Consider the following 24,855-nt stretch of genomic DNA (forward strand, 5'->3'; position numbering starts at 1 on the left):
TCATAAAGCTGGAGTCATAATTTTACACAAAGAAATTATTATTTGCATTATTTAAAAATGGGAGAAAACTCACGTACATTCCATTAAGGCTCTTGTGAGACTAGTCTTGTTTTCTCCGTTCTTGTGAGACTAGCCTTGGAGGGGGAGCAGGATAATTGTGTATAGATCTATATGGGGTTGACACCCCATACCTGTGTTGTTCGCCACAGCTAGACCGGCCAGTCTAAGGCGACAAATATTTGGACCGTATCCGACTCCTGAAAACGTCAGGGTACGCGTTCTCATCATATCTTTATGGTTATAACAACTCGCATAGAGTAGGGTCCTAGTGACATTGGAATTGCGTGGAATATACACCCGTTAGTTTTATAAAATACCAAACCAGGTTTCGTATATTTTGTAAACTAATTTCACAACTTCGGTCTTAGGGTCTTTAAGACTACAACATCTTTTATATACAGAAAATATAGGACTTTTTCGGAACACCCTCTTTTTAGTATCAACAAAGGAAAACCAAGGAACATGCATGCAATTATACATGGAAATAAGACTCATAAACTACTTTTTATAGAAATTATTGGATTTGTTGGACTTTTACAAATTCCTATGAACAAGATAATACAAAGATTTTCTACAACTATGCTTATGAACTCACCAACATTCTATGTTGACGCTTTTCAAAATGACTTATATTCTCAGGGACTCAGTGATCAGGTACTCGAGCCTCACATCTGGACACATTACTATTTTTTTTGAGACATCATACTTTTGGTGATTTTGTGTAATTCAAAGAACAAATACACTTTGTAATACACTGAATATTGTTATATTGTGTTGTACGATGTTTGGTTGTTATGTATCATTTATATTCAACTGCGATGATATTACTCAATGATGTCAACCGCCCCCGGATGTTTTTGCCGTCCTGGTTCGGGGGTGTGACACTTAGGACCCCCATTTATTTTTTAAAGTTTTTCTAATAAATAAATAAATCAATAAACAATAATTACAAATAGAACAATAAATCAAAAAAGAAATAAATAAGGGCAAAATGGTCTTTTATGTATAGAGGGATGAAGCGTGCAACTTTTAACCAAACGATAGATGTAGTTACCATGAATGACAATTTAAATGGAAACAAGTGAAGAGTGATGGGGGTTGGGTGGTAGTTATGTTAAAAACATAAGAGGTATGTTAGTCGTTGATTGTGTGCTACTCGGTAGTTCGACGTAATGTATGAAGATGTGTTATCCGATAGTAGTTACCATGGAAGGTATGAAGGTTAGATGGTAGTTAGATTAAAAAACATAAAAGAAAAACAAACATCATACGAAAACCCACATAGTGCATCTCATCATGACACTCACTACATTACATAAGAAGAAAATAGAGAGTTTGAAGTGGTCAACATGTAATAGGGGAATACTTAGTCCGCTTTTCCATTCCTAAAGTTAGGGTAATCTCTATAAAATTCTTAATGTCTTGACCTAATTAATGAGAAATGACAGGATACCAGTTAAATCTATGAAACCGGCCAAAAGGGATTTTTCCAAAATTTTAGCTAGTATTCTATGTTTTTTAGTAAATGAAATTTAATTTGAAAGTTTTTCATAAACTGAACTAATATTGAGATTTTACATTTCTCTTTTTATAACACTACCTATTATGCAAATATTGTTGTTAAACAAACATCTCCATTACTCCATAAGAGCAAATATTATATAAATAACTTGATTTCTATATAAAACATACAATATTCTTATTACAAGGAAATTACAAGAAGACAACATAACCAGACATACATGGTATATCTTTATTCTTAGATACAAATTTCACTAGTAAATTAATATGAAAACATATACCAACTTTATAAGCATTTTTTGACTAGCCAATGGTTGGGGTACTTATGACAATCCCCTTTTTGTTTACCCAAACATAAACCCTATCACATATGTATATCTGAAGTATTATCGTTCCTTCTAGAATAGTTTGTGCATTAACCAGTTTGTTTTCTTTTTCTATTGTGGTTACAGCACAGTCTCCATCCTCCCCGACCAACTCCGGCCATGATGTTTTACCTACAAATTAAATACATGAAGCTAAATTTAAATTTAAAAACTTGTTAACAATATATTTATAAAGTACATCTATAAATATCCCAAATAAGAAAGAATACCTTCCTCGACTTGTTCACATGTTGATGCCATCTCTTTGCTTATAATGTACTTGTGTATTTGCTTTGTGCGTTTGTAGTGTATTTGGTATTTTGGTCAAGTTTTGATGGGTTATTTATAGCATAGGGACGATGATTTTGGATATTTATTTAATATTCTTATTCCTTTTGTGGTTGCGGCATCGTGTGGGTAAGAATGATGTGTCACGAGTCAAAGATTTGCCTAACCTTTTGGACGGGAATACATGACGATTAACTAAGATTATTTTATAACCAACTAGAAAGGATGCACATGCTTCCTACGGGTCTAGAGTGTATCCATATTTGACCTTCTCATCCTCACCATATTGAGAAGACTTTTTTTCTCACCATGTTATTGAGAAGGCTGAGATATGTATCAATCTTTTTACCTGAAATTACAATAAAACCAAATAGTAGATAAAGCATTGACATGAGCTCTCAAAAGTAATAATACAAATATTTATATGTCAATTGTTTCAAGTTTCAAGCTTTATTGTAAAAATCATATATTCCCACTCATGAACGAACATTCAGGTATTAAAATCGCACAAAAATAAAAAGAAGATTTATTTTCTTCACATTTTAGTTAAATAATGAAGATTTAACCAAAAGCTTTTTTCTTTTTCAGATTATTAAAAATCAACATGTAAATTTCAAAAGACCTCTACACGTATCTTGGGATGCAAGTGCAATGACAACAAATTCATAACAAAATTTCATATCTTCAAAATTTACCCTCTTAAAAATACATCAGTATACACGTTGTGTGTTTGTGAGTTTTTTTGTTGACTCAGATTTCAAACAGAAAATATACTATTCCTAAGGGTTATGTCAAGTTGTGGAAAGTATTGTGGCTTACTCTAATTAATATTAGAGAAGGGACCAAAATTGCCAAGTTGTAGAGTAAGGACCAAAATTAGCAAAAGTTGTAGAAAATATTGTGGATATTCTCTAAAAAAAGGTATACATATAACAAAGATCATTAGTCAAAAATATTTATAAAACATAAAAATATTTCAATCATATGTCACACAGAGCACAAAGCTTACCTTGAGAAAACAGAAACCATAATGTCTACAAATCTGAAAAAAAGAATGAAACAGAAAATTTAGTTCTAGTTCCATGAAAATTTTATAAAGATCTGGAAAAAAAATGTATTGCACATGGAAGTAAATATGGATCAATGAACCATCCTTTATTTTCTGTATCCCTATTGAAATACAAAAAGAAAACTATATTACAATACTTATATCAAAATTAAGAAATAAAAATAAATATGGTGAACATACTTGACAACTTTTTTATCAACTCTTTTTTTTGTCATTTGCCATGATAATCCGTCGTTGGGTTCAATCACAGTCTAAGAAACCTCCAAAGTCGCCACCATGTATATATTACCTGTTAAATTGGTTTGATTTTGAGGTCCAGGTTCAAACAATAGAATAACTAAATGGGAAAATGACTTAAAAGCCAATGAAGTTTTCAAATCATTCAAAAAACCTCAATCATGTTTTGTCTGTTCAAAAAAACCCAACGAACTTAACATTTTATCTAAAAAGTCCAAGAAAGTTCCAAACCGTTCAAAATATTCTAATTTTGTTTTGTTTAACTTCGTTGGTTTTTTTTTAACAGTCAAAACATGATTTGAGTTTTTTAAACGTTTTGGAAACTTTGTTGGTCTAAAAAGTAAGTCAAGTCATCTGTTTCTCTTATTTGACTTTCACGAAAATGTAACTTAGTTAGGCTTTTTTAGACAAAAGGTTAAGTTCGTTGGATTTTTTTAAACAGATAAAACATGATTGAGGTTTTTCAAACGATTTGGAAACTTTGTTGGACTCGTAAGTCATTTTCCTTAACTAAATATCAAGCAAAGTTTGAATCACTTCAATCTCTGCAGAAAGAGGAATAAAAACATCAACAAAAGAAGGTAAACATACTATAAACCCACCACTTCCAATGCATCCTACAAAAAAAAATATTTGAAGAAAATCATTCCCCAATTAGTGGTGTCAAATCTGGAAGAAACCAATTGGAGGACAAACATGAAGTTTCTCCAATACATCCTGGATATTACCCCTGAAAAGTGAAGAAGTAATTTGTTTCAAGCATTTAATGTTTGGTTTATGAACACAATGAGAGCATATTGAAAGTGTGGTGGATTGAAAAGAAATCACCTAAACTAATAAAAAAAAAAGTTAAAAGCTTCAACAAAAAGCAGTGGTGGAGTGAAGTCGGATGATCTAACCTTCTCAAGATCAATAGTTGGGTGTGGATTTGGATTCAGAGACTGAAACGCCTTCACCATATATTCTAATTTCTTCCAAAACAACCAAAAAATGGAGAAATCAACGTCACCACTAATCGACTTCCCATACCTTGTAACAAAAAAAAACTAAATCATTAAATCTAAATTGAATGCCTCTAATAAAACCTTTGAGCGGGTTGTGCTGAGATAGATATAGAGATAAGAGCAAGGCTGTGGGAATCACAACCGTATGTAGAAAAGATCAATTGGAGGGATGATACGCAGCAGGAGAAGCCATCATCAGCTAAAAAGAAAGATGAAATCGATATGATTTTGAGAAGCAAATCGACCAGAAAAATATTTAAGGGTCTTTAGTCTATTCAGTAAAACCAAAAATTACCTACGTTGTCTTGTTGCGCCGAAATGGAGGTTGTGCTACTACGCTGGAGAGTAGAAATGGATGACAAATTGGCTATCAACTTAGGAGAAGAGAAAGTTATTCTCCTAGAAGAGACGACACAAATTCGAGGAGTCGATCCGTTCCCAATTTAGGAGAAGAGAAAGCGAGGACGTAAATTTGAGGATTCGATATACGAAGAAATCCATCGGCAATCGAATTAAATTAGATAAAAATATGATCAGAGAGCGAAACACACGTATTCGAGGATCTGCAAACAGAGAAGATAGATATGCAGTGTAATGTACAATCGATTTATGAGAAAGCCAAGCGAAATTCAAATGACTATTTGTTTCAATCGTGGTAGAGGCAAAGAGGTAGAGGCAGAGACGGTGGTGGTTTTCGTGAAGAAGCGGAGGCAAAACATGTAGCAATCGAGAACCGGAAGAACATAGGAAAATAACATGTGTCTTGGACACGCACCCACCATTGACCAACTAGTTTCAGAGCAGGGACCTAAACTGCCAATGTAACAAAGTATTGGGCCCAATGTCTGAATTACCAGAAGTTAACTATTCATAAGGATCACTCACTTTTAAGTATATACAAATTTCAAAATGAAATTTTTTCGATATAACATATCAAAATTTTAATATTTAAGATAATTATATAAATCTAACAGTTTACAAACATATGAAGAGTGTTTTTAATATTTTTTAAATCAATTTACATAAAGTCTATATGGTGTACGGAGAGGTTCTAGATGGGAGACGGGTCAAAGTTGGTACAGCCTATACCGTCGACTACAAGATTCCGCCGGTCATCGGTGCCGTAAAAGAATGGGATGGACGGTTGGGTAAGCCACTCCTCCCGGACCTCTTTGATCTATATTAATTTTTAACCGTTGAATGTCTAGAAAAATGAAAATTATCTCTATATTGTTCCCTGTATTGTTGCCTATATAAACAACTCTCAACCACTCAAGTAATGATACCTTTTCTTAAAATCTATTTCAACTCTTTCACATTCATTGGATTCATCAAATAGTTTCGATGATCATGTATGCATCAAATATGTTATGAAAATAAATAATCTTTTATGATCTTCATTTGAATCTGAAAATAATAACATTCAACATTTTTCATTACTTGCTCGAATTGCACAAATGCTTCTTCACGATACTACAAGTTCAAGCATGCGTAGCAATTCATTAACTCTTGTAATGAGAGATTGTGAAGCTACCGAAAAGTATATGATCCGAGATTACTTTGTTGATAATGCAATCTTTGATGACTAGTATTTTCAAAGAAGATTTCGAATGAGTTGACACTTATGTGGTAACATAAAACGAAGGTAAAGGAAAGTTAGTCAAAAACGCTAAGAACGAGAGGAAAAAGAAGCAGTTGTTTGTATGTATTGTTGAAGAAAGGAAAAGAATATATATATATATATATATATATATATATATATATATATATATATATATATATATATATATATATATATATATATATATATATATATATATATATATATATATATATATATATTGAAACAATGTGTGATGCAAAGTTCATTGCGAAAATGCACATCTATCATATGAAAAGTAGCATACGGGAACACGGGAGATGTGTATTGCACATGAATCCGGAAAAGGATTTTCTAAAATGCTATGTAACATGACAACACACATTGGAATTGGAGGAATAACCCAACGACATTATAAAGCCAATATATGCGATGTGATCACGAATACCCAATAATGATACCTAAAGCAGTACCGTCGTAAGATTTACGGTTCTAGCATGCATATTATGGTGTTGCTAGTTAAAACAATAACCTAAACGTCATCTACCAATCACCATTATTCGACACAATAATACTTCTAAAAGCACTCAAATGTTCATTTAATTTGAACGGAGAAAAATATATAGGTATTATCTTACAGATAAAAAAAATACGCAACTTTGGAAACTTTTGTAACAAAAAACGGTTCAAAGTGACACAAGAATCAATAAGAAATGACATGGATGGGCTTCTAGCGTCCTAAAATGTCGTTGGGACATTATACAACTCCAATGCATCCTAACAAAACTATAGATATAATGCATATTTGTATCATATTACACAATATTGAGCATATCAAAAGAACCGGCCACCAATTGCATATCACAAAAACCCGCCACCAATCTACCTACTAAAGTCAAAATAAATGAAGATATGATCCTCGAATTGCATATCACAAAAACCCGCCACCAACTTCGTTTTGCTCTGGTTGATTGTATTGAGCATCCCCACATACCCCCACCTTACCGGATAACTAGTTTATTTTAATTACTTTTTAGCATTTTAATTGTCATTTTAGGATTTAACGTTTGTTCTAGTATGCTATATTTTTATGAAATCTTATTTTTAATTTTATTTTTATTTATTTATTATTAAATTAATAAATGTTTTATTTTTTTCAAAAGAAAAATATGTGGGTTGGATTGATTTTCATGTATTATGGGTAGGGATGAGCATTACGACGGAATCAATATGGATCCTGCACCGCCCAAGAATCCAAAATATCGAAATCGATGAAAAAATGATATCCAGAATCGAACTAACGTTACCATAAATGTTATTAGTTTTCATACTACCACCAATACTAACCGTATCATGTCCCAAATTTCATGATTTTAAAGTATAATTATTGTTCTATATGTTTAAAATCGATATTGATTTGCTATTAAATGCTGATCTTTAGTTGTTACGTTGGAATTAGATGAAAATAAAAGTAATAATAATAATTATATAACAATGACTTGACTTAATATATGAATTTGGAAGGATGAACTTCCTTAATATCTTGTTTTCTAAATAAAAGTAGTAATGCCTAGTAATAATGTTTTTGTTTTTGAGTTTAGGGTATCCCTATGAATAAAGGTATATATATATATATATATATATATATATATATATATATATATATATATATATATATATATATATATATATATATATATATATATATATATATATATATAAGTTCAATTGAGAAAATAAAAAAGGTTGAGAATGGGGGAATCATTCTCAGCCACTCATTTAATCTAAGCATAAAAGACACGGTGGCAAACTTGTAAATAGGATAATAACCTTCAATCTCAAATACGTAATATCGATTTCTTTGTTGAATACTCCGAATTTGAATTTCCCAGATTCGCAAATGAACTCATTTGGAATCAAAATTTCTTTGTTGTTCATGAAATTGGAATTGGAGTTTTGGACTCGCAGTCACAATCGACATTGAAGGACTCGGAATCGGTACTCACAGGTTCCTAATCGGATTTTCGGAAATCAAAATCAAAATGTGAAATTGATCAGACATAGGATGTCGCATCTGAAGTCGGAAGCTTTTAAAATTGGAACATATATTCTAATCAGAACAGTTCGCGTCTTGATTATTAGTATTACAAAGAAATCTGGAATCGGGATTTCAAGGTTTCAAAATTAAAATCGGATTTTTTTTGGAATGAAATGAAAATCGGAATTACATGCTTCAAAGTCGAAATCGGAAGTATATAATGATTTGGAATTGATAACTTGAATTGCAAGTATCATGTTTTTAACATTTTTAAAAAAGTTAACTTGTATGCACTCCAACTGTTTGATGAAATGCATAAACTAAATTACCACGTTATATTCACATATGAATATCTTTTCCGACCTGAATCAGTATATGATTATTAACAAAAAACAAATATGTAAGTCTGTATGTTATTCATATGTGAATAACGTATAAAAATTATATATATTTGTGAAAACACATTGTAATATTCATATGTGAATATATTGTGTAATATTCATAAGTGAATATATCATATTATATTTACAAGTGAATATACTATGTAAAATTCACATGTGATATACCATGTAATATTATGTAATATTCACATATGAAAATATCATATAATATTCATAAGTGAATATATCATCTAATATTCACAAGTGAATATACTATATAATATTTACAATTGAATGCATCGTCAAATATTTAAATATGAATATACTATGTTTATTATATGCTATATTCATATATAAATGATATTTAAATTATAAAAAAAATGAAACATACTTTTTATTCATAAGTGATAATGTATTTTTTTCGGACAAAAAAACATTATTTTGAGGTCCTAAGCAAGTTTGTAATTCATATGTGAATAACATATAAGAATTATATCTGCATGTGAACATATGTATTATTCACAAATGAATATATATGTAATAATCAAATGTGAATATATATGTATTATTCACAAATGAATAAAATTGTCAATAAAACCGAGGACTACAAATAAAATTAAAGATAAAAAAAGTATTTGATAAGAATATATATTTATTCACATACAACTAATCTTTTTAGGTTAATAAAATAATTATATAAGCATATATATTTTTATTAATGTTATATTCATTTGTGAATAAATGATAACTTTTTTTTCGGAAAATTATAAAAATAGAAAAACGTCATTTTGAGGCCCTAAACAATCCCGAATTGCCGAAAAACACCGTACGTCACGGCGAAGCGGTGAGTTTTGTAAATCGCACCATTTTACATCAAATATGCGAATTTCATCCAATTCCGAGACTAAACTTCATTGCGGCAAATTGTTTTGATGATGTCACTAAATTTTCATTCCTACTAGTGATGACATCATCATGACATGCTATTTATTCATATATGAATAAAGTTTAGAAATCATTACGACATATTTACTGATAATGTTACTAACTTCAATCACACTAGTAAAAACATCATTGTAATTTGTTATTTTTATTTATGCGAATAAACTATACATGTTGATTTATTTATTTTGTGAATACAACATTTATATATAAAAATAAATAATACACTATAAGAATTGGTTTATGAATAGTTTTTTTGTATATTGTAACAATATTATTTTACATGTAAAATCAACATTATACTAAGACAAACAACATTGTATTGGTTAATGAATATCATTTGCATTTGAATTTTACACGATCAAAATGAAGAATATATTAAATTGTATAACATTTACATGTGAATATAAAAACATATTGTCTTCGTCAATGATATCTTCTCAATTACGTCAACCAATCGTCAACCACCGGGATATAAACCAACCATTGATTGAAATGTTATTCTTTTATTGAGTTATAACGATGCCTGAAAAACATGTGAATACACATAAAAAATGTTAAAAATATACTTTTAGTTCATAATAATAGCGATTTATCATATTTTAATTATCATATGGTATATTCACACATGAATGTATAATCATATGTGAATATTATATGATATATGTTGTTTATATTGTATATTTACATGTGATATTACATAGTATATTCACAAATCAATATTACATAGTATATTCACATATAAATATTATATGGTAGATTCACATGTGAATAGTATATGGTATATTTACTTGTGAATATTACACATTCTAGTAAAATCTAAATATTACATGGTATATTCATTCATGAATATTACACAATATATTCACATATGAATAATATATAGTATATACACTTGTGAATATAATACAATATATTTATATTTAAATATTAAATGATGCATTCATTTGTGAATATTACATAGTATTTTCACTTGTAAGTATTAAATGATATATTCACTTATGAATATTAGATAGTATATTCATATGTGAATATTACACAGTTTATTCACATATGAATATTACACAGGATATTAACATATGAATATTACAAGGTATATTCACAAATATATATATATATATATATATATATATATATATATATTATATGTTATTCATATATGAATAACATATAAAATTGTATATTTGTTTTGTGTTTTAATAATCATATACTGATTAAGGTGCGAAAACAGATTCATATGTGAATATAACGTGGTGATTTAGTTTATCCATTTCATCAAACACTTGGAGTGCATACAAGTAAGTTTTTTTAAAAATGCTAAAAACATGATACTTTGACTATTAAAAACATGATACTTTGTCTATTTAAAACTTACAAAATAGTAGATTGATAGAGAATTATATGAAAATTTTCAAAAAAAAATGATTTGACGTTTTTCTAACCTTAATTTAGAAGTTTTGTCTGATGATCGATATTGAATTAATGATATGAAGTGAAATTGTTGTTGATTGTCGATGATGTTGATCTAATGACACTGGGAGTATAATTAATCGTAGATGTTGAAGATATGCTTGAATTCAAACATAATTGAAGGTTAGATTGAAAGAACCAAAAACGGTTTTTTTTGTCTACTGTTGAATGATGTTGATGAACGTGTTTTTGACGAAAAATGGATGATTGATTAACACTGGACGATGTTAATCGAGGATTTAATTGAAGAAATCTGGATGATCGTTGAAGGTTGGAGAAGAAATTTGGATGATGAACGATCGAGTAGTAATGAATTTGAATTGTTATCAAATTATCCACAATTATGTATCTGTGATTGAAGGATATCATATCATATTTACAATTTTGCCACCGTGTATTTTATGTTAAGATGCTAATTAAATGATTGGCTGAGAATGATTTCCCCATTCTCAACCTTTTTTTTTCTCAATTGAACCCTCCTCTATATATATATATATATATATATATATATATATATATATATATATATATATATATATATATAGGATATAGATCCGGTAAGAAAATTTTTTTGGTAGGAAGGTAAAAAGTTTTTTTTCTACATATTTTTTTGACGAACAAAATAAATGAATCACTAGATGATTCATTTGTAAGATGATTCATAAGAAAAAATTCCCAAAAAAAACATTTTTATGATTCATTTTTAAGTAAATTAAGAAAAAAATCATTTTTATGATAATTTTAGTGAATAACAACAAAATCATTGTATAAATGAATCATCGAGATGTTTTTTTGAGAATTTTTTCTGGTGAATCATCTTACAAATGAATCATCTAATGATTCATTTTGTTTGTTCGCGAAAAAATATTTAGAAAGAAACTTCTTACCTTCCTACCAAGAATTTCCTTCTTATTTGATCTTGACTATATATATATATATATATATATATATATATATATATATATATATATATATATATATATATATATATATATATATATATATATATATATATATAGAGAGAGAGAGAGAGAGACGTAGGTTCAAATGTGGATAGACAATCAATATGTGAATGTAAAAACTAATATGGACCAATCATTTCAAAAATCTGAATATTGTAATCTTCACTATTAACTATTTTTAGTAATTAAATTATTAAATCATTAATCCCTTTTATTAGGCAAGTTTTTTTTTAATGATTTAAAACTTACACATCGTCTAAGCCCAAAAAGACGTTGACATTCTTCTTTACGTTCCCTTTCCATCATCATCCCCATCCTCTTTGCTCTTGTTGCTTGTTGCTGGTTCTTCATCCTCATCGACACTACTTCTATTATTGAACGATTTAGAGCCAAACGAAGATAACGATTCTAAATAGAAGAAATATAAATGTTTTCATTCAAGAGAAGCTGGTAAAAAGTTGAAAAACATCGATGGAAAAAAGGCTTTGACATAGCTAAATCCAACCTCTAATTTTAATTTTATCATCATGCTATTTTTTATTCTAATTTTCATTATTTTATTCAATTTCCAACAAAAGTGAGCAACCTAATATTTCTGTATGTACAATTTTTCAATCGGAAAATTTCATATATATCCTTGTAAACTTTAAATATAACTTCAATATCTTTATAAACTTTGATATTACGTATATATCCTTCCAAGATTATAAAAATTACATCAATATCCAAAGTCATATTTTAATTAAAATTATATTATTTTTTTATTAATTTTTTTTATCTAATATTCTAAATTATATATTAGTTTACCGATTTACCCTTTCCTAATTACGAGGTGCCATAAGAACCGGACCCCTCGTAACCAGAAACCGCACTTGGAGAATTTGGCGTAAAGCCTCTCCGACCTCAATAGTCTGAGAATCTCCCTCGAATGCTCCTCATGTTGCTCTCGGGATCTCGAATACACCAGAATATCGTCAATGAACACGATCACCGACCGATCCAACATCAGCCTGCACACCCTGTTCATGAGATCCATGAACGTTGCCGGTGCATTGGTGAGCCCAAAAGGCATCACCACGAAGTTATAATGCCCATAACGAGTCCTGGATACCATCTTCTGGATATCCTCATCCCGTACTCTCATCTGATGATATCCAGACCTCAAATCTATCTTGGAGAACCAAGACGCTCCCTGCAACTGATCGAACAGGTCATCGATCCTCGGTAAGGGGTAACAGTTCTTGACCGTCAACTTGTTCAACTCCCGGTAATCAATGCACATCCGGTATGAACCATCCTTTTTCTTGACAAAAAGGATCGGCGCTCCCCACGGCAAGCTACTTGGTCTAATAAACCCTTTCCCCGGCAACTCCTGAAGTTGCGAGGATAACTCCTGCATCTCTAGCGGCACAAGGCGATAAGGCGCCTTGGCGATAGGCACTGCCCCCGGAACCAAATCGATACAGAACTCTACCTGCCGCTCGGGAGGCACACCCAGTAACTCCTCGAGAAAAACATCCGGGAACTCACGCACTATCGGAACATCATCGATCAAACTCGGCCTCTCTGTGGTCACTCGTGTATCCATCATATAGGCTACAAACCCGCTGCAACCCTGCTGTAAACTTTGTCTCGCTCTGGCAGCCGAACAAAATACTAACCCACATCGGGTACCCTCACCATACACAGTCAACACTCCCCCATTAGGGTCTCGTATCATCACTATCTGCCGCTCGCAGTCTATAACCGCCCCAAATCTGCTCAACCAATCCATGCCCACTATAACGCAAATATCCCCCATCGCAATCGGGACCAGATCTATCGGGAACTCAATGCCGAAGATCTCAAGTATACATCCTCGAATCACATCAGTAACATACACCGCTCGCTCGTCGGCTATGGAAACTCATAGAGGTCGACTCAATGCCTCTCGTCGAATACTGATGAGCTAACTAAATGCTAACGACACAAATGATCGACTCGCACCCGAGTCAAATAACACCAAAGAAGGTACATAATTCACAAGAAAAGTACCTACGCATATCATAAAATAAGCACAATATCTCAACTCAGCATAAATGAATGAAAGAATACATCCCAGCCACGACATCGGGCGCTGCGCGGACCTCCTTTGCTGTCAACTGGAAGGCTCTCCCGCGAGCCTTCGGTGCCTCGGCCTTTACTGGCCGACCCTCCGTAGCTCGTGCAGTAGCAGGGGCAGATCCCTAAGCTGATCCATGTAACAGCTGCGGGCACTCGGCCTTCCGATGGCATGTCTGGTTGCAATGAAAGCAAACCATAAATCCCTTGGGGCAGTCATTGGCTATATGCCCCTCCTTGCCACATTTGTAGCAAGCACCCGACCGACAGACGCCATCATGTCCCTTGCCGCACTTCCTACAAGTGCAACCCTTCTTGCCTCCTGATCTCGCATCGGCGGGCTTAGCCCGCTTGGCTGTTGGCTGAGACTGTATCGGCCACCTATCCTTCCCCTGAGACTCAGCCTCCTCCCTGGCCTAATTCTCCAGCTCAATCTCCCTCTTCCGGGCATTTGCCCGGAGCTCAGCAAATGTCTGGTAAGTCGAGTTCGCCACGAACTCCCGAATGTCCCTCCTCAGAATGCTGAAATACCAGCTCATGCGTGCCTGCTCAGATGACACGTGCTTAGGGCAAAACAACGCCCTCTCGTGGAACATCTGTGTGATTGTCATCACAGACTCCGTCCCCTCCTTAAGGGACAAAAACTCCAGTGCCAACCGCTCCATCTCCATCGAGGGAACATACTCATCTTTGAACATGGTGGTGAACCTCTCCCAGGTCACCTCCGAGATCTCTGCAAGAGTAAAGTTTGCTGTCACAAATTTCCACCAATCCTTCACTCCCAAGCGAAGTTGGTTCAGCGCGAACCGTACCCTCAGATGCTCCGGACAGGAACATGTGTAGAAGCATCCCTCGATATCAGAAATCCATCTCATCGCAACAATCGGATCCTGCGTCCCATCAAACTCCGATAGATTCATGTTGCTGAACTCCTAGAACAGCAACGAGTTACCCCCCTGAGGTCTAGCAGCAGCCACAACTGCAGTAGCTGCAGCAGCCGTAGCCTCAGTAACTGTTGCGTATCTCTCGTCAAACGTCTCAATCAGAGTTGTCTTGATAGACCCAAACATCTCTGGTATCTTTGCGCGGATAGCCGCAGCCACCTCGTCGTGGATCATCTGACGAAGCTCCTCGTCACTCACGCCGTTGGTCTCTGATCTGTGGCGTGTCCTAACCATGATGTCTCTGAAATATAACATAAAAATATTATAAACTCGCTCGCGCATACACACGCCCGATAACTCAACCCTTCTTACTCCTTCGTACCCTAAGGATTCTTACTTGGACTGCTTACTGGTCCGATGTTTTCAGTAGTATGGACCTATACTACCGTCCATACTGCAGCAATATTCACCCCAAGTCCTCCTCCTAGGATCCAAAATCACAAGTACTCTACTCCGTATCACACATAGGCTACTTTCCAGTAGACCTCTCGTAAGCTCCTTACTGCTACTTACTCATTCTCGAAGTATCTCCTAGTAGCAGTAATCTCCTAGGCTAAGGCATCACAATCAGGCCACTCTAGTCCAAGATATGAATACCTAGCCTACTCTAGCATGCATAGCATATCACATAATATCTCATAACACATAATGTAAGGGTATTTTGGGAAATCACCGTTCGGGCGTTGGCTGATCGTAGACACTGCTTCTTTCCGTTTTCTTCAAATTCCTTTACTATTTAGAAAAATTGTTTCTTTTATGGAAAACTTTTTCATATCCTCAGTTTGAGTTCAAATACACCCGAAGGTGTATCTGAATCTCTCAAACCAAGGCTTTGATACCAACTTGTAACAACGTAAAAATCAAAACAATTTTTCATTTTTCAAACAGCATAAAATATCATTCAATATTCTCAAATCTCATGTTCAACAATTGTCATCATGATAAAAACATATCCCAAGATCATAAAATAAATCCTCTGCCAGTGTGTACGGATCATGCCGACACTTTCCCGCGATCCTCGCTAGTACCTAAAACACATCACACATAACACTGTAAGCATAAATGCTTAGTGAGTTCCCCAAAATACCACATACAACACATACGCCACTCAAGGCCATAGCTTTATGGGACCTTCCGGCCCATGTGTCTCAGGGGACTTCTGTCCCAACCCTGGTAGACCTTCTGGTCCTACACGTAATGACCTTCCGGTCCATACCCTTTTGACCTTCCGGTCCATACACTGTTGACCTTCCGGTCCATAACATATTGCTCATAACATAACATAACACATACATATCACATATCATCTATCAACATATATCACATACTCTTCATAGCACATAAGACCTTTTGGTCACACATAATTACCACTCTAGGTAACGTATAGTGAGAAGACTCGCCTCGTATGTTGTCTAGTAACTCACGTGATCGGTATTCCCTGAACGTCGTGACAATGACCTAGCCCCGCCTAAACACATAAGCAATCATCTCAAATCAATAACGACTCTCTAGGCTAGACTAGTCCCTTCCAATGTCCTCTCAGAAGGCTAAAAGACCATTTTACCCTTCTAATGGTCCAAAAGTCCAAGTGTTGACTAAACCCTAAAAGTCAACGAAAGTCAATTGTAGTTAACGGTCAAACTTTGACCAGACTCGTTGAGTGCACTCGTGTGACTCGGCGAGTCCATGCATGCCCTTTTAATCCTCATAAATCCTCACTCGACTCATCGAGTTAACCCTTCACTCGACGGGTTACCATTGGACACGAATCGTGGGGCGACCTGACTCGAGTCGTCAAGTCCCCTTATGGACTCGGCGAGTTCCTTCCATGGCAACACTCAAACGACCTTCTGAGGTCAGATTTATTTCTCTAACCTATAGATTTGACTTCCTAAAGCTCGATAACTACGTAAAGGTTCAACCTTTACACCCATGCAACACATATAAGACTCATTTTGGTGAAATAGCTTCTAAAATGGCAACCTAGGTTCATATCTCTAATGGAACAACATAAAGTTGGGGCTCTCTGGACCTCTCAAGGTCCAGATCCAGTGCTTAACACTCAAAGGGACATCATAAGCATCCTATCCAAGCCAATAAAGGGTAGAGAAAACCCTAGATTCAAGGGTTCTACACCAAAATAGGAAAATGATCGATTTAATACCTCAAAGATTGAGTTCCTTGCTTGAAACCACAGAATAGCAACCCCATTGACCTTCTTTTGCTGGAATCTCCTTCTTCTTTGCAAAAACCACGCCAATAAGGATCAAAATAGCCCTTCTTCTCACACCACACACTCAAGCTCACTAGGGTTTCTCTCTCTAGACTGGTAGACGCAAATGAGGACCATAAGGTCCCTTAAATAGGGCACATGCCCGAGGATTTAGGGTTTCTACCCACAGCACGGACTCGTTGAGTCCACCCATCGACTCGTTGAGTCCATTCATTAATCCAGTCAGCAAATCGCGATCCTACTCGACGAGTCTATGCGTCAACTTGTCGAGTCCCTCCTCATAACTCAAAATAAACAATTTAAATATGGTACCTGGAAATCCGGATGTTACACACAAATAGTTTTTGTGAACTTTATACACAGAATTTCAACATGATTAAAACTTATGCAATTGATACAACCAAAAGATCACCACATTTTATAAAATATTTAGATATTTTATCCCTTTTGTAACATGTAGAGCATAAGGGAAGTTTTCAACTCACAGCTATAATTGCATAGTTTTTTCAGAACAATACACGAATCGAGCACTTAACACATATGCAAACTATAATAGGTATAGTTTTGGATTTCAATACACCGTTTTATAAATTCATGAATAATACATCATAACAAACATATAAACTATGGTACAACTAGTTTATGGAATACAATACTATCTTTCGGATAACAAGAGTACATTACTAAATAATTATTTAAGTATAATTATTTTTACTCTACAAGACACAACAGTTAATACAGGGTTGTGAGACATCACTTCAATTGTACCCTTCGGGATGCGGGCTAAATCCTATCATAGTATAACGAGAGTCTCTTGGAGGGAGAGCATGAGATTTGTGAATATATCTATTCGAAATTGACTATCCCACACTTGAACTGCTAGCTACAGTTAGACAGGCATGCATGGGGTGACAAATGTCATAACGTCCGATGCCTGAAGAACGTCGTCGAGGTTACTAGGTCATATCAAGCATGGTTATACGAACTCACTGTTGGAATAGTGTCTAAGGCTGCAACTATATTAGGCAAGTATGTGACCCAATTGTGCATGGTCCTTTTGGGTTGCCTTCACCATAGCAACTTGACAGGATGATTTATTATGAGAGAATAAATATTATTAATATATTATGAGAATAATATAAGGAATAATAATATTGTTATTTGATTAATATTAGTCATAAAATTAATTAGAATTAATTTGGTGACTTAAAGAGATTAATTAAATAAGAGGGTAGAAACTGTCAATTGTTTGATAGTTACACTTTGGGTTGTAAATCCGTCATGGATAGGGTTGGACGATTTCTAGGGCTTGGGATAAGCCACAAATCGTCCAAGGGCTTATCTTGGAAAGGATTTGGATTGCTTTGAGTAAAAGTTATCCAATTAGGGTTTAAGGGTGAAACCCTAGGAGCCTTACAAGTATAAATAGACCCTTGGGGTAAGGGGAATCGGCACCTCTGAAAAAAGAAAAGAAACCCTGGCTGATTTCCTCCTCTCCTCTCTCTCAAATCATCCTCTTGCTAGTTGGTGTTTGTAAGCCATTAGAGGAGTGACATTTGTAACTCTAAAGCTCCAAGAACAAGAAGATCAAAAAGGTGTATCAAGGTAAGCTTCTAACTCTGATTTTGTATTGTTCTTATACTCTATTAGTCATTAGAAGTGTTGGATCCAATGCATGTTTAATTAGAGAAACCTAGATCCAAGCATTAGGGTTTGTATGTGCACATAGGAATGTTCATATGGCCAAAACCCATCAGTGGTATCAGAGCCTAGATTGGTTTCTATTAAATTGATGCATGATTGTTTGTTTCTTGCTTGCAAAATTCGAATTTTGTGATTCTGAGTCATGGACTCGGCGAGTCCCATGGTGGACTCGGCGAGTCCAGTTGGGCACTCGGTGAGTCCGAGCGTCAAGAAGAGCAAAAATCAGGATTTTTTGATATTTATCTTATGGAAACTTGCCTTTATCATATTAGATCAACCCTAATCCGATTTTTTGATATATATGACTGTAATCTTGATCTAATTAAAGATATTTATCAATTAATAAAATATTTAATTTCCTTATGTGATAATTAATTAATTATTTTGATTAAATTGGTAAATTATTTAGCAAGAAATCATAAATAAATCAAATATGGATAATTATGTGATTAATTGTTAATTTAGATTATTTGTTATTTGATCCTCTATGTTTTGAATAGTTTAAAACTTGCCCTCAAGTTTTGAAATTTATGTTTTGTGATTAAAAGTTTAATTTCGACAATTTAAATTTAAATCACTAGAATTTTACAAGTTTAAAATCCAACCCTATACTAATATAATATTAGAAGATTAATAAATATATATATATATATATATATATATATATATATATGTATATATATATATATATATATGTATAATTAAAATGCTAGTCTTACCGTTAGTAGGCCTCATTCACGAAGCCGGTCTATAAGGTGGGTATAAGGTTGATGCCTATAAAATGGCGCTTAATGGGTGTACACTCACACCTACCGCTTGCTTGATCGGTGGAGGGTCGTTAGCCGAACGAGTAGGATAGGGCAACCTCATCTCTTCATTAAAAGTATAAAATGAAATACAAAGTAACTACATGTTTTTCAAAATTTTCCCAATCTTAGTTACTTTAGGAAAAGTGAATTGATGCAATCCCATGAAATTACACTTTGCACCCTTGGTAAGAAGTTAGTGGAGCGTGTGTGGTTTACCAGCACACTAATTGGTTCTAAGCAAAAGTGGCAATGGGTGATTCATTGTTTATCATAGTTCGATGGAGCGTGTGTGGTTTACCGGCACATCGAATAGGTGATCGTTACAATGAAGGCACCATGTAAATTTGCATGGTAATTCACACCCGCTTTGTGATCCTCGGTATCCCAGTCACAAACAAGAGGGTCATACCGAGATTTAAACATGCCATTGAAAAGTTTCAATGAATCTCATCTAAACCAAGGAATTCTCAAATACAATTTAGAACTTAAAGTAATATTTTGTGGTCGAGAATTAGTGAATCGTCATTCACTTACCTTCATATTATTTGCATATTGGATTACGTCATCCCTTTTCTAATATGTAAATATTGTTGTTGGATCCTAGCCCTAATTTTTCTTATTGGGTGATAATTAGGGATTCATATTCTAATCTATCTTTGTCCTTTCTATTTGTAGATGCCGAACGCAAACAACGCTGCTGCTAGTTCATTCACATTGATGAGCCTTTGTCAAAAGGTCACTTTCGATGGGACGAACTTTAGCGAATGGATAAGATACATTCGCACGATTGCTCGCTATGAGGACAAGGAGTATGTCCTCGATGAGAAGCTCGAGAAAATCAACCCTGAAATCGCTACTCCGGCTGAAATGACCGCTTTTGAAACTCACGAGCGTGATGCAACAAAGGTACATTGCATCATGATAGCCACTATGAACTCCGAATTCCAAAAGTCCTATGAGGACATGTACCCGTACGGATGCACCAAGACTTGTTGGAGAGATACCACCAAAACGCGAGACAAGAGCATTATGATATTTTCACTAACATGATTTCCGCTAAGATGGGTCATGGAGAGTCTCTTACCGTGCACCTGCAAAAGATGCAAAGGTATGTCGACCGTCTTCGCAAGTTGAATGTTGACTTTGGGGAAGACTTGGCGATTGACATGGTGCTTCACTCTTTGCCTCCAAGTTACAATCAATTTAGGATGACCTACCACATGAACAAAGAAGAGGTCACCCTAAGCAAGCTCCAAGGTCTCTTGAGGGTCGCTGAAAGCAACTTCAAGGACAAGTCTGTTGCACCAACTCCCAATCCACCCGCTGCTCCTGTGTTGGCTATTGGACAAGGAAGGGGAAAGAAGAGGAAGGCTTCGAACTATCGCAAGGTTAAGCCCCGAGATGGTGCCTCTTCTAGTGGGACCAAAGTTGATCCTTCTAAACCCTGCCCTAACCCAAAGGAGGCAGAGTGCCACCACTGCCACAAGATAGGACATTGGTGATGGGTTTTGAGCATTCTAACACTTCCTAAGTGTACATGCAACCCTAATAAACCTTGGATCTATGTTTGTCTCAGATAAATGCAAATAATTATTTTTCCAAGGTTCATATCCTAACTAGCATGACATGGGGAACATGAATCAAATAAAGCTAGTAGAAACACTTACCTTGTAGTAGTAGTTGATTGCTTGGAGTTTTAGAGCCTAGCACCAATAGTGTGGATGCCTCAAATGGAAATCACAAATCACCACAAACTTGGAACTTTGAGAGAATAGTCACTACTATCTTGAAATCGGCCCTCACCTCAACAAGTGTCAACTAGTGTGATTTCAAGAACCAAAGCCTCCTTTATATAGTGTGGTGGATTAGGGTTACATCCATGTAAACCCTAATACCCATGTCTCTTCATTTCCATGAGATCCATGGGTTAAAGCTCCATGGAGTATCCATGGACTTTTCCTAGCCCATTCCAAATAAGCATTAGCCCACACTATATAAATATAGAAGCCCATATTTAATTAGCAATATCTTTGATCTCTAAATTAATCCTAGATTAATTATAGATCAATACTAATTAAATAATATGATCTTATATTAATATATTAGAACTTATAATATATTAATAAATCATAACTTGTACTATTCTCAAATATTATCCATAAATTGTTCGGGTGAAGTGCAACCCAAATGGACCATGCCGGGTCGGGTCAAGTACATACCAAATATAGTTATGGACTTAGACACTATATCCAACAGTCTCCTACTTGGATAAGTCTAATAACTATAGATGCAAGTATGACTTTAGGAACCGATCAGCAATCGTAGCTCTTTAAACTCTGTTGAACTAGAACGCGCCATTTAGATAAGTTATCATATAATCCTCTGTTCAAGATATCAGCCGGACAAATACATGGAACATGGTCTTACTTATTGTCCAGCATTTGTTTCCCGATTTCCGATTTGTTTGACATAGAACTTAACTGAACATATCAATTTAGTTCTGACCGGGCCCAGTACATAAGTCAAAACACAATCATCGAGGGGCTCTGATATCAGCTTCTAATCCTAGAAGGAACAGATAAACTTCGACTCATATGCTTGTTCTACCACTCATTGAATTATACACAAAGGCACGTTTTATAACATCGAGTTACCAATGCGTTTACGTACAATCAATGCATAATCAACTCGTAAGTAACAAATCATATCTCTAGGTTTGAAGACTTATATGATATTACCGTCTCACGATCACTCGAGATAAAATTCCATGAAGTGATTCCAGTGAGCGTGGGTTGAGTCCAATGCTCAGAACTTATGAGCACTCATGATTGTTGTAGCCATGTCCAACACCTTAGACCTCTGCAACCAATCATGACAGTCTTGATTCATACCTACTTCCGACATATGACCGACTGTGGAGGTTTGAATAATATGATATACCAAACATAATTATTCTGGAAGTCAAAACATGCAAAAGAAATATAGTAAACGATTGACAAGAGATAGCAACACTTTACTCATAAATAAAACACCTTTTATTCATCATCTAATGTCAATTACACTTTACAAATTTCATAATTTATCTAACTACTAAAACTTATATCATCCTTCAGCCCTATGCTCCGAGCATGCTGAAGATGTTTAACCCTACTCAGTCCATTCGTGAGGGTATCTGCTGGGTTCTCATCCGATGATACCCTCTTTGCCACAAGAATTCCTTCTTCTATTCAATGTCTGATGAAGTGATATTTTCTGTCAATGTGTCTGGATCTCCCATGATCTCTTGGTTCCTTGGCTAAGGCAACCGCACTATTGCTGTCACAGAAAATTTCCATTGGCTCTTTTATAGCTGGTACAACTCCAAGGTCTCCGATGAAGTTCTTTAGCCATATAGCCTCCTTCGCTGCCTCGCTTGCTGCTATATACTCTGATTTACAAGTGGAATCAGCCACTGTCTCCTGCTTGGAACTCTTCCAACTGATTGCTCCTCCGTTTAAGGTAAAGACCCAGCCCGACTGAGAGCGGAAATTATCCCTATCAGTCTGGAAGCTAGCATCACTATACCCTACAACTCTCAAGTCATCACTCCCACCGAAGCTAAGGACCCAGTCCTTAGTCCTTCGCAGGTACTTGAGGATATTCTTTACCGCAGTCCAGTGTTCCTTGCCAGGATTCCCCTGATACCTGCTAACCATGCTCAAAGCAAAGGCTACATCAGGTCGAGTACACGTCATAGCATACATGATCGATCCTACAGCTGAAGCATATGGTAGTCGACTCATTTCTGCTATCTCAGCCTCAGTACTAGGGCTTTGTGTCTTACTCAATCTGGCGTTACTCTGAATGGGTAACTCACCTTTCTTGGAGTTATGCATGTTGAATCTTTTCAACACCTTCTCCACATAGGTGCTTTGACTAAGTCCAATTAGTCTTTTACTCCTGTTTCTAAAAATCCTTATCCCTAGGATATAGGCAGCTTCACCAAGGTCCTTCATAGCGAAACACTTCCCAAGCCAGGACTTTACTTCCTGCAGAGTTGGGATGTCATTTCCTATGAGTAGTATGTCATCCACATACAACACCAAAAAGCTAACTATACTCCCACTAGCCTTGACATACACACAAGATTCATCTTCACTCCTAAAAAAGCCAAATTCCTTGACCTTTTCATCAAAGCAAAGATTCCATCTGCGACGTGCCTGTTTCAATCCATAAATGGATTTCTCGAGTTTACACATTCTATTGGGGTACTCTGTACTGACAAAACCCTCTGGCTGAACCATGTAAACATCTTTAGCCAACTTTCCATTAAGGAAAGCAGTTTTGACATCCATTTGCCATATTTCATAGTCATGAAATGCAGCAATGGCTAACAGAACCCTAATAGATTTTATCTTGGCCACTGGTGAAAAGGTTTCATCATAATCAACTCCCAGAGTTTGAGAATAACCTTTTGCAACCAGTCGTGCCTTATAAGTGTGTACATTACCATCCATGTCGGTCTTCTTCTTGAAGATCCATTTGCACCCTACAGTCTTACGACCTGGTACATTCTCAACCAAGTTCCAAACTTGATTGTCATACATGGATTGTATCTCGCTATCCATAGCCTCTTTCCATTTAGCAGACTCGGGGCCTGCCATGGCTTCCTCGTAGCTGTTAGGTTCATCCAGACCTACTAGTGTCTCATCACTAATAAGTGTCTCACCTTCCGCAATAATATGGAAACCATAGTAATGCTCAGGTGTATTCCTAACTCTCGTGGAACGCCTTAGAGGTACAGACTCGTCAACTGGCTCAACAGGAGTTTCCTCCTCAAGTTGAGGGCTAGTGTTTGAAGTTCCTTCACCGCTTGACTCTTGAAGTTTTTCAAGGTCAATTTGCCTCCCACTGTCTCCTTGGCTTATAAATTCTCTCTCTCGAAAGACTCCTCTTCTTGCTACAAAGACCACATTATCACTAGGTCTGTAGAAGAGGTAACCAAAGGATCTTTGTGGGTAGCCGATGAAAATACACCTCTCGCTTCGAGGTTCTAGCTTATCATGAGACTCGCGCCTCACAAAAGCCTCGCAACCCCAAATCTTGATGTGGTCTAGTTTAGGTACTTTACCAGTCCACATCTCGTGAGG

The 24,855-nt window shown here is 35.1% G+C and overlaps 1 protein-coding gene across 1 annotated transcript; it reads right to left on the reverse strand.

Annotated features, from left to right (window-relative positions):
* Positions 1 to 1,717: 1,717 nt before the first annotated feature.
* LOC111919126 (inhibitor of trypsin and hageman factor) lies at positions 1,718 to 2,328 on the reverse strand. Its single transcript, XM_023914739.3, has 2 exons — positions 2,177 to 2,328; positions 1,718 to 2,078 (listed from the first exon to the last, which is right to left on the reverse strand). Exons 1-2 carry the CDS (start codon positions 2,205 to 2,207, stop codon positions 1,885 to 1,887), a joined length of 225 nt encoding a protein of 74 aa, XP_023770507.1. The 5' UTR covers positions 2,208 to 2,328; the 3' UTR covers positions 1,718 to 1,884.
* Between the last annotated feature and the right edge of the window lie 22,527 nt (positions 2,329 to 24,855).

Source organism: Lactuca sativa, chromosome 3 (assembly GCF_002870075.4).
Source record: "Lactuca sativa cultivar Salinas chromosome 3, Lsat_Salinas_v11, whole genome shotgun sequence".
Classification (NCBI taxonomy): domain Eukaryota; kingdom Viridiplantae; phylum Streptophyta; class Magnoliopsida; order Asterales; family Asteraceae; genus Lactuca; species Lactuca sativa.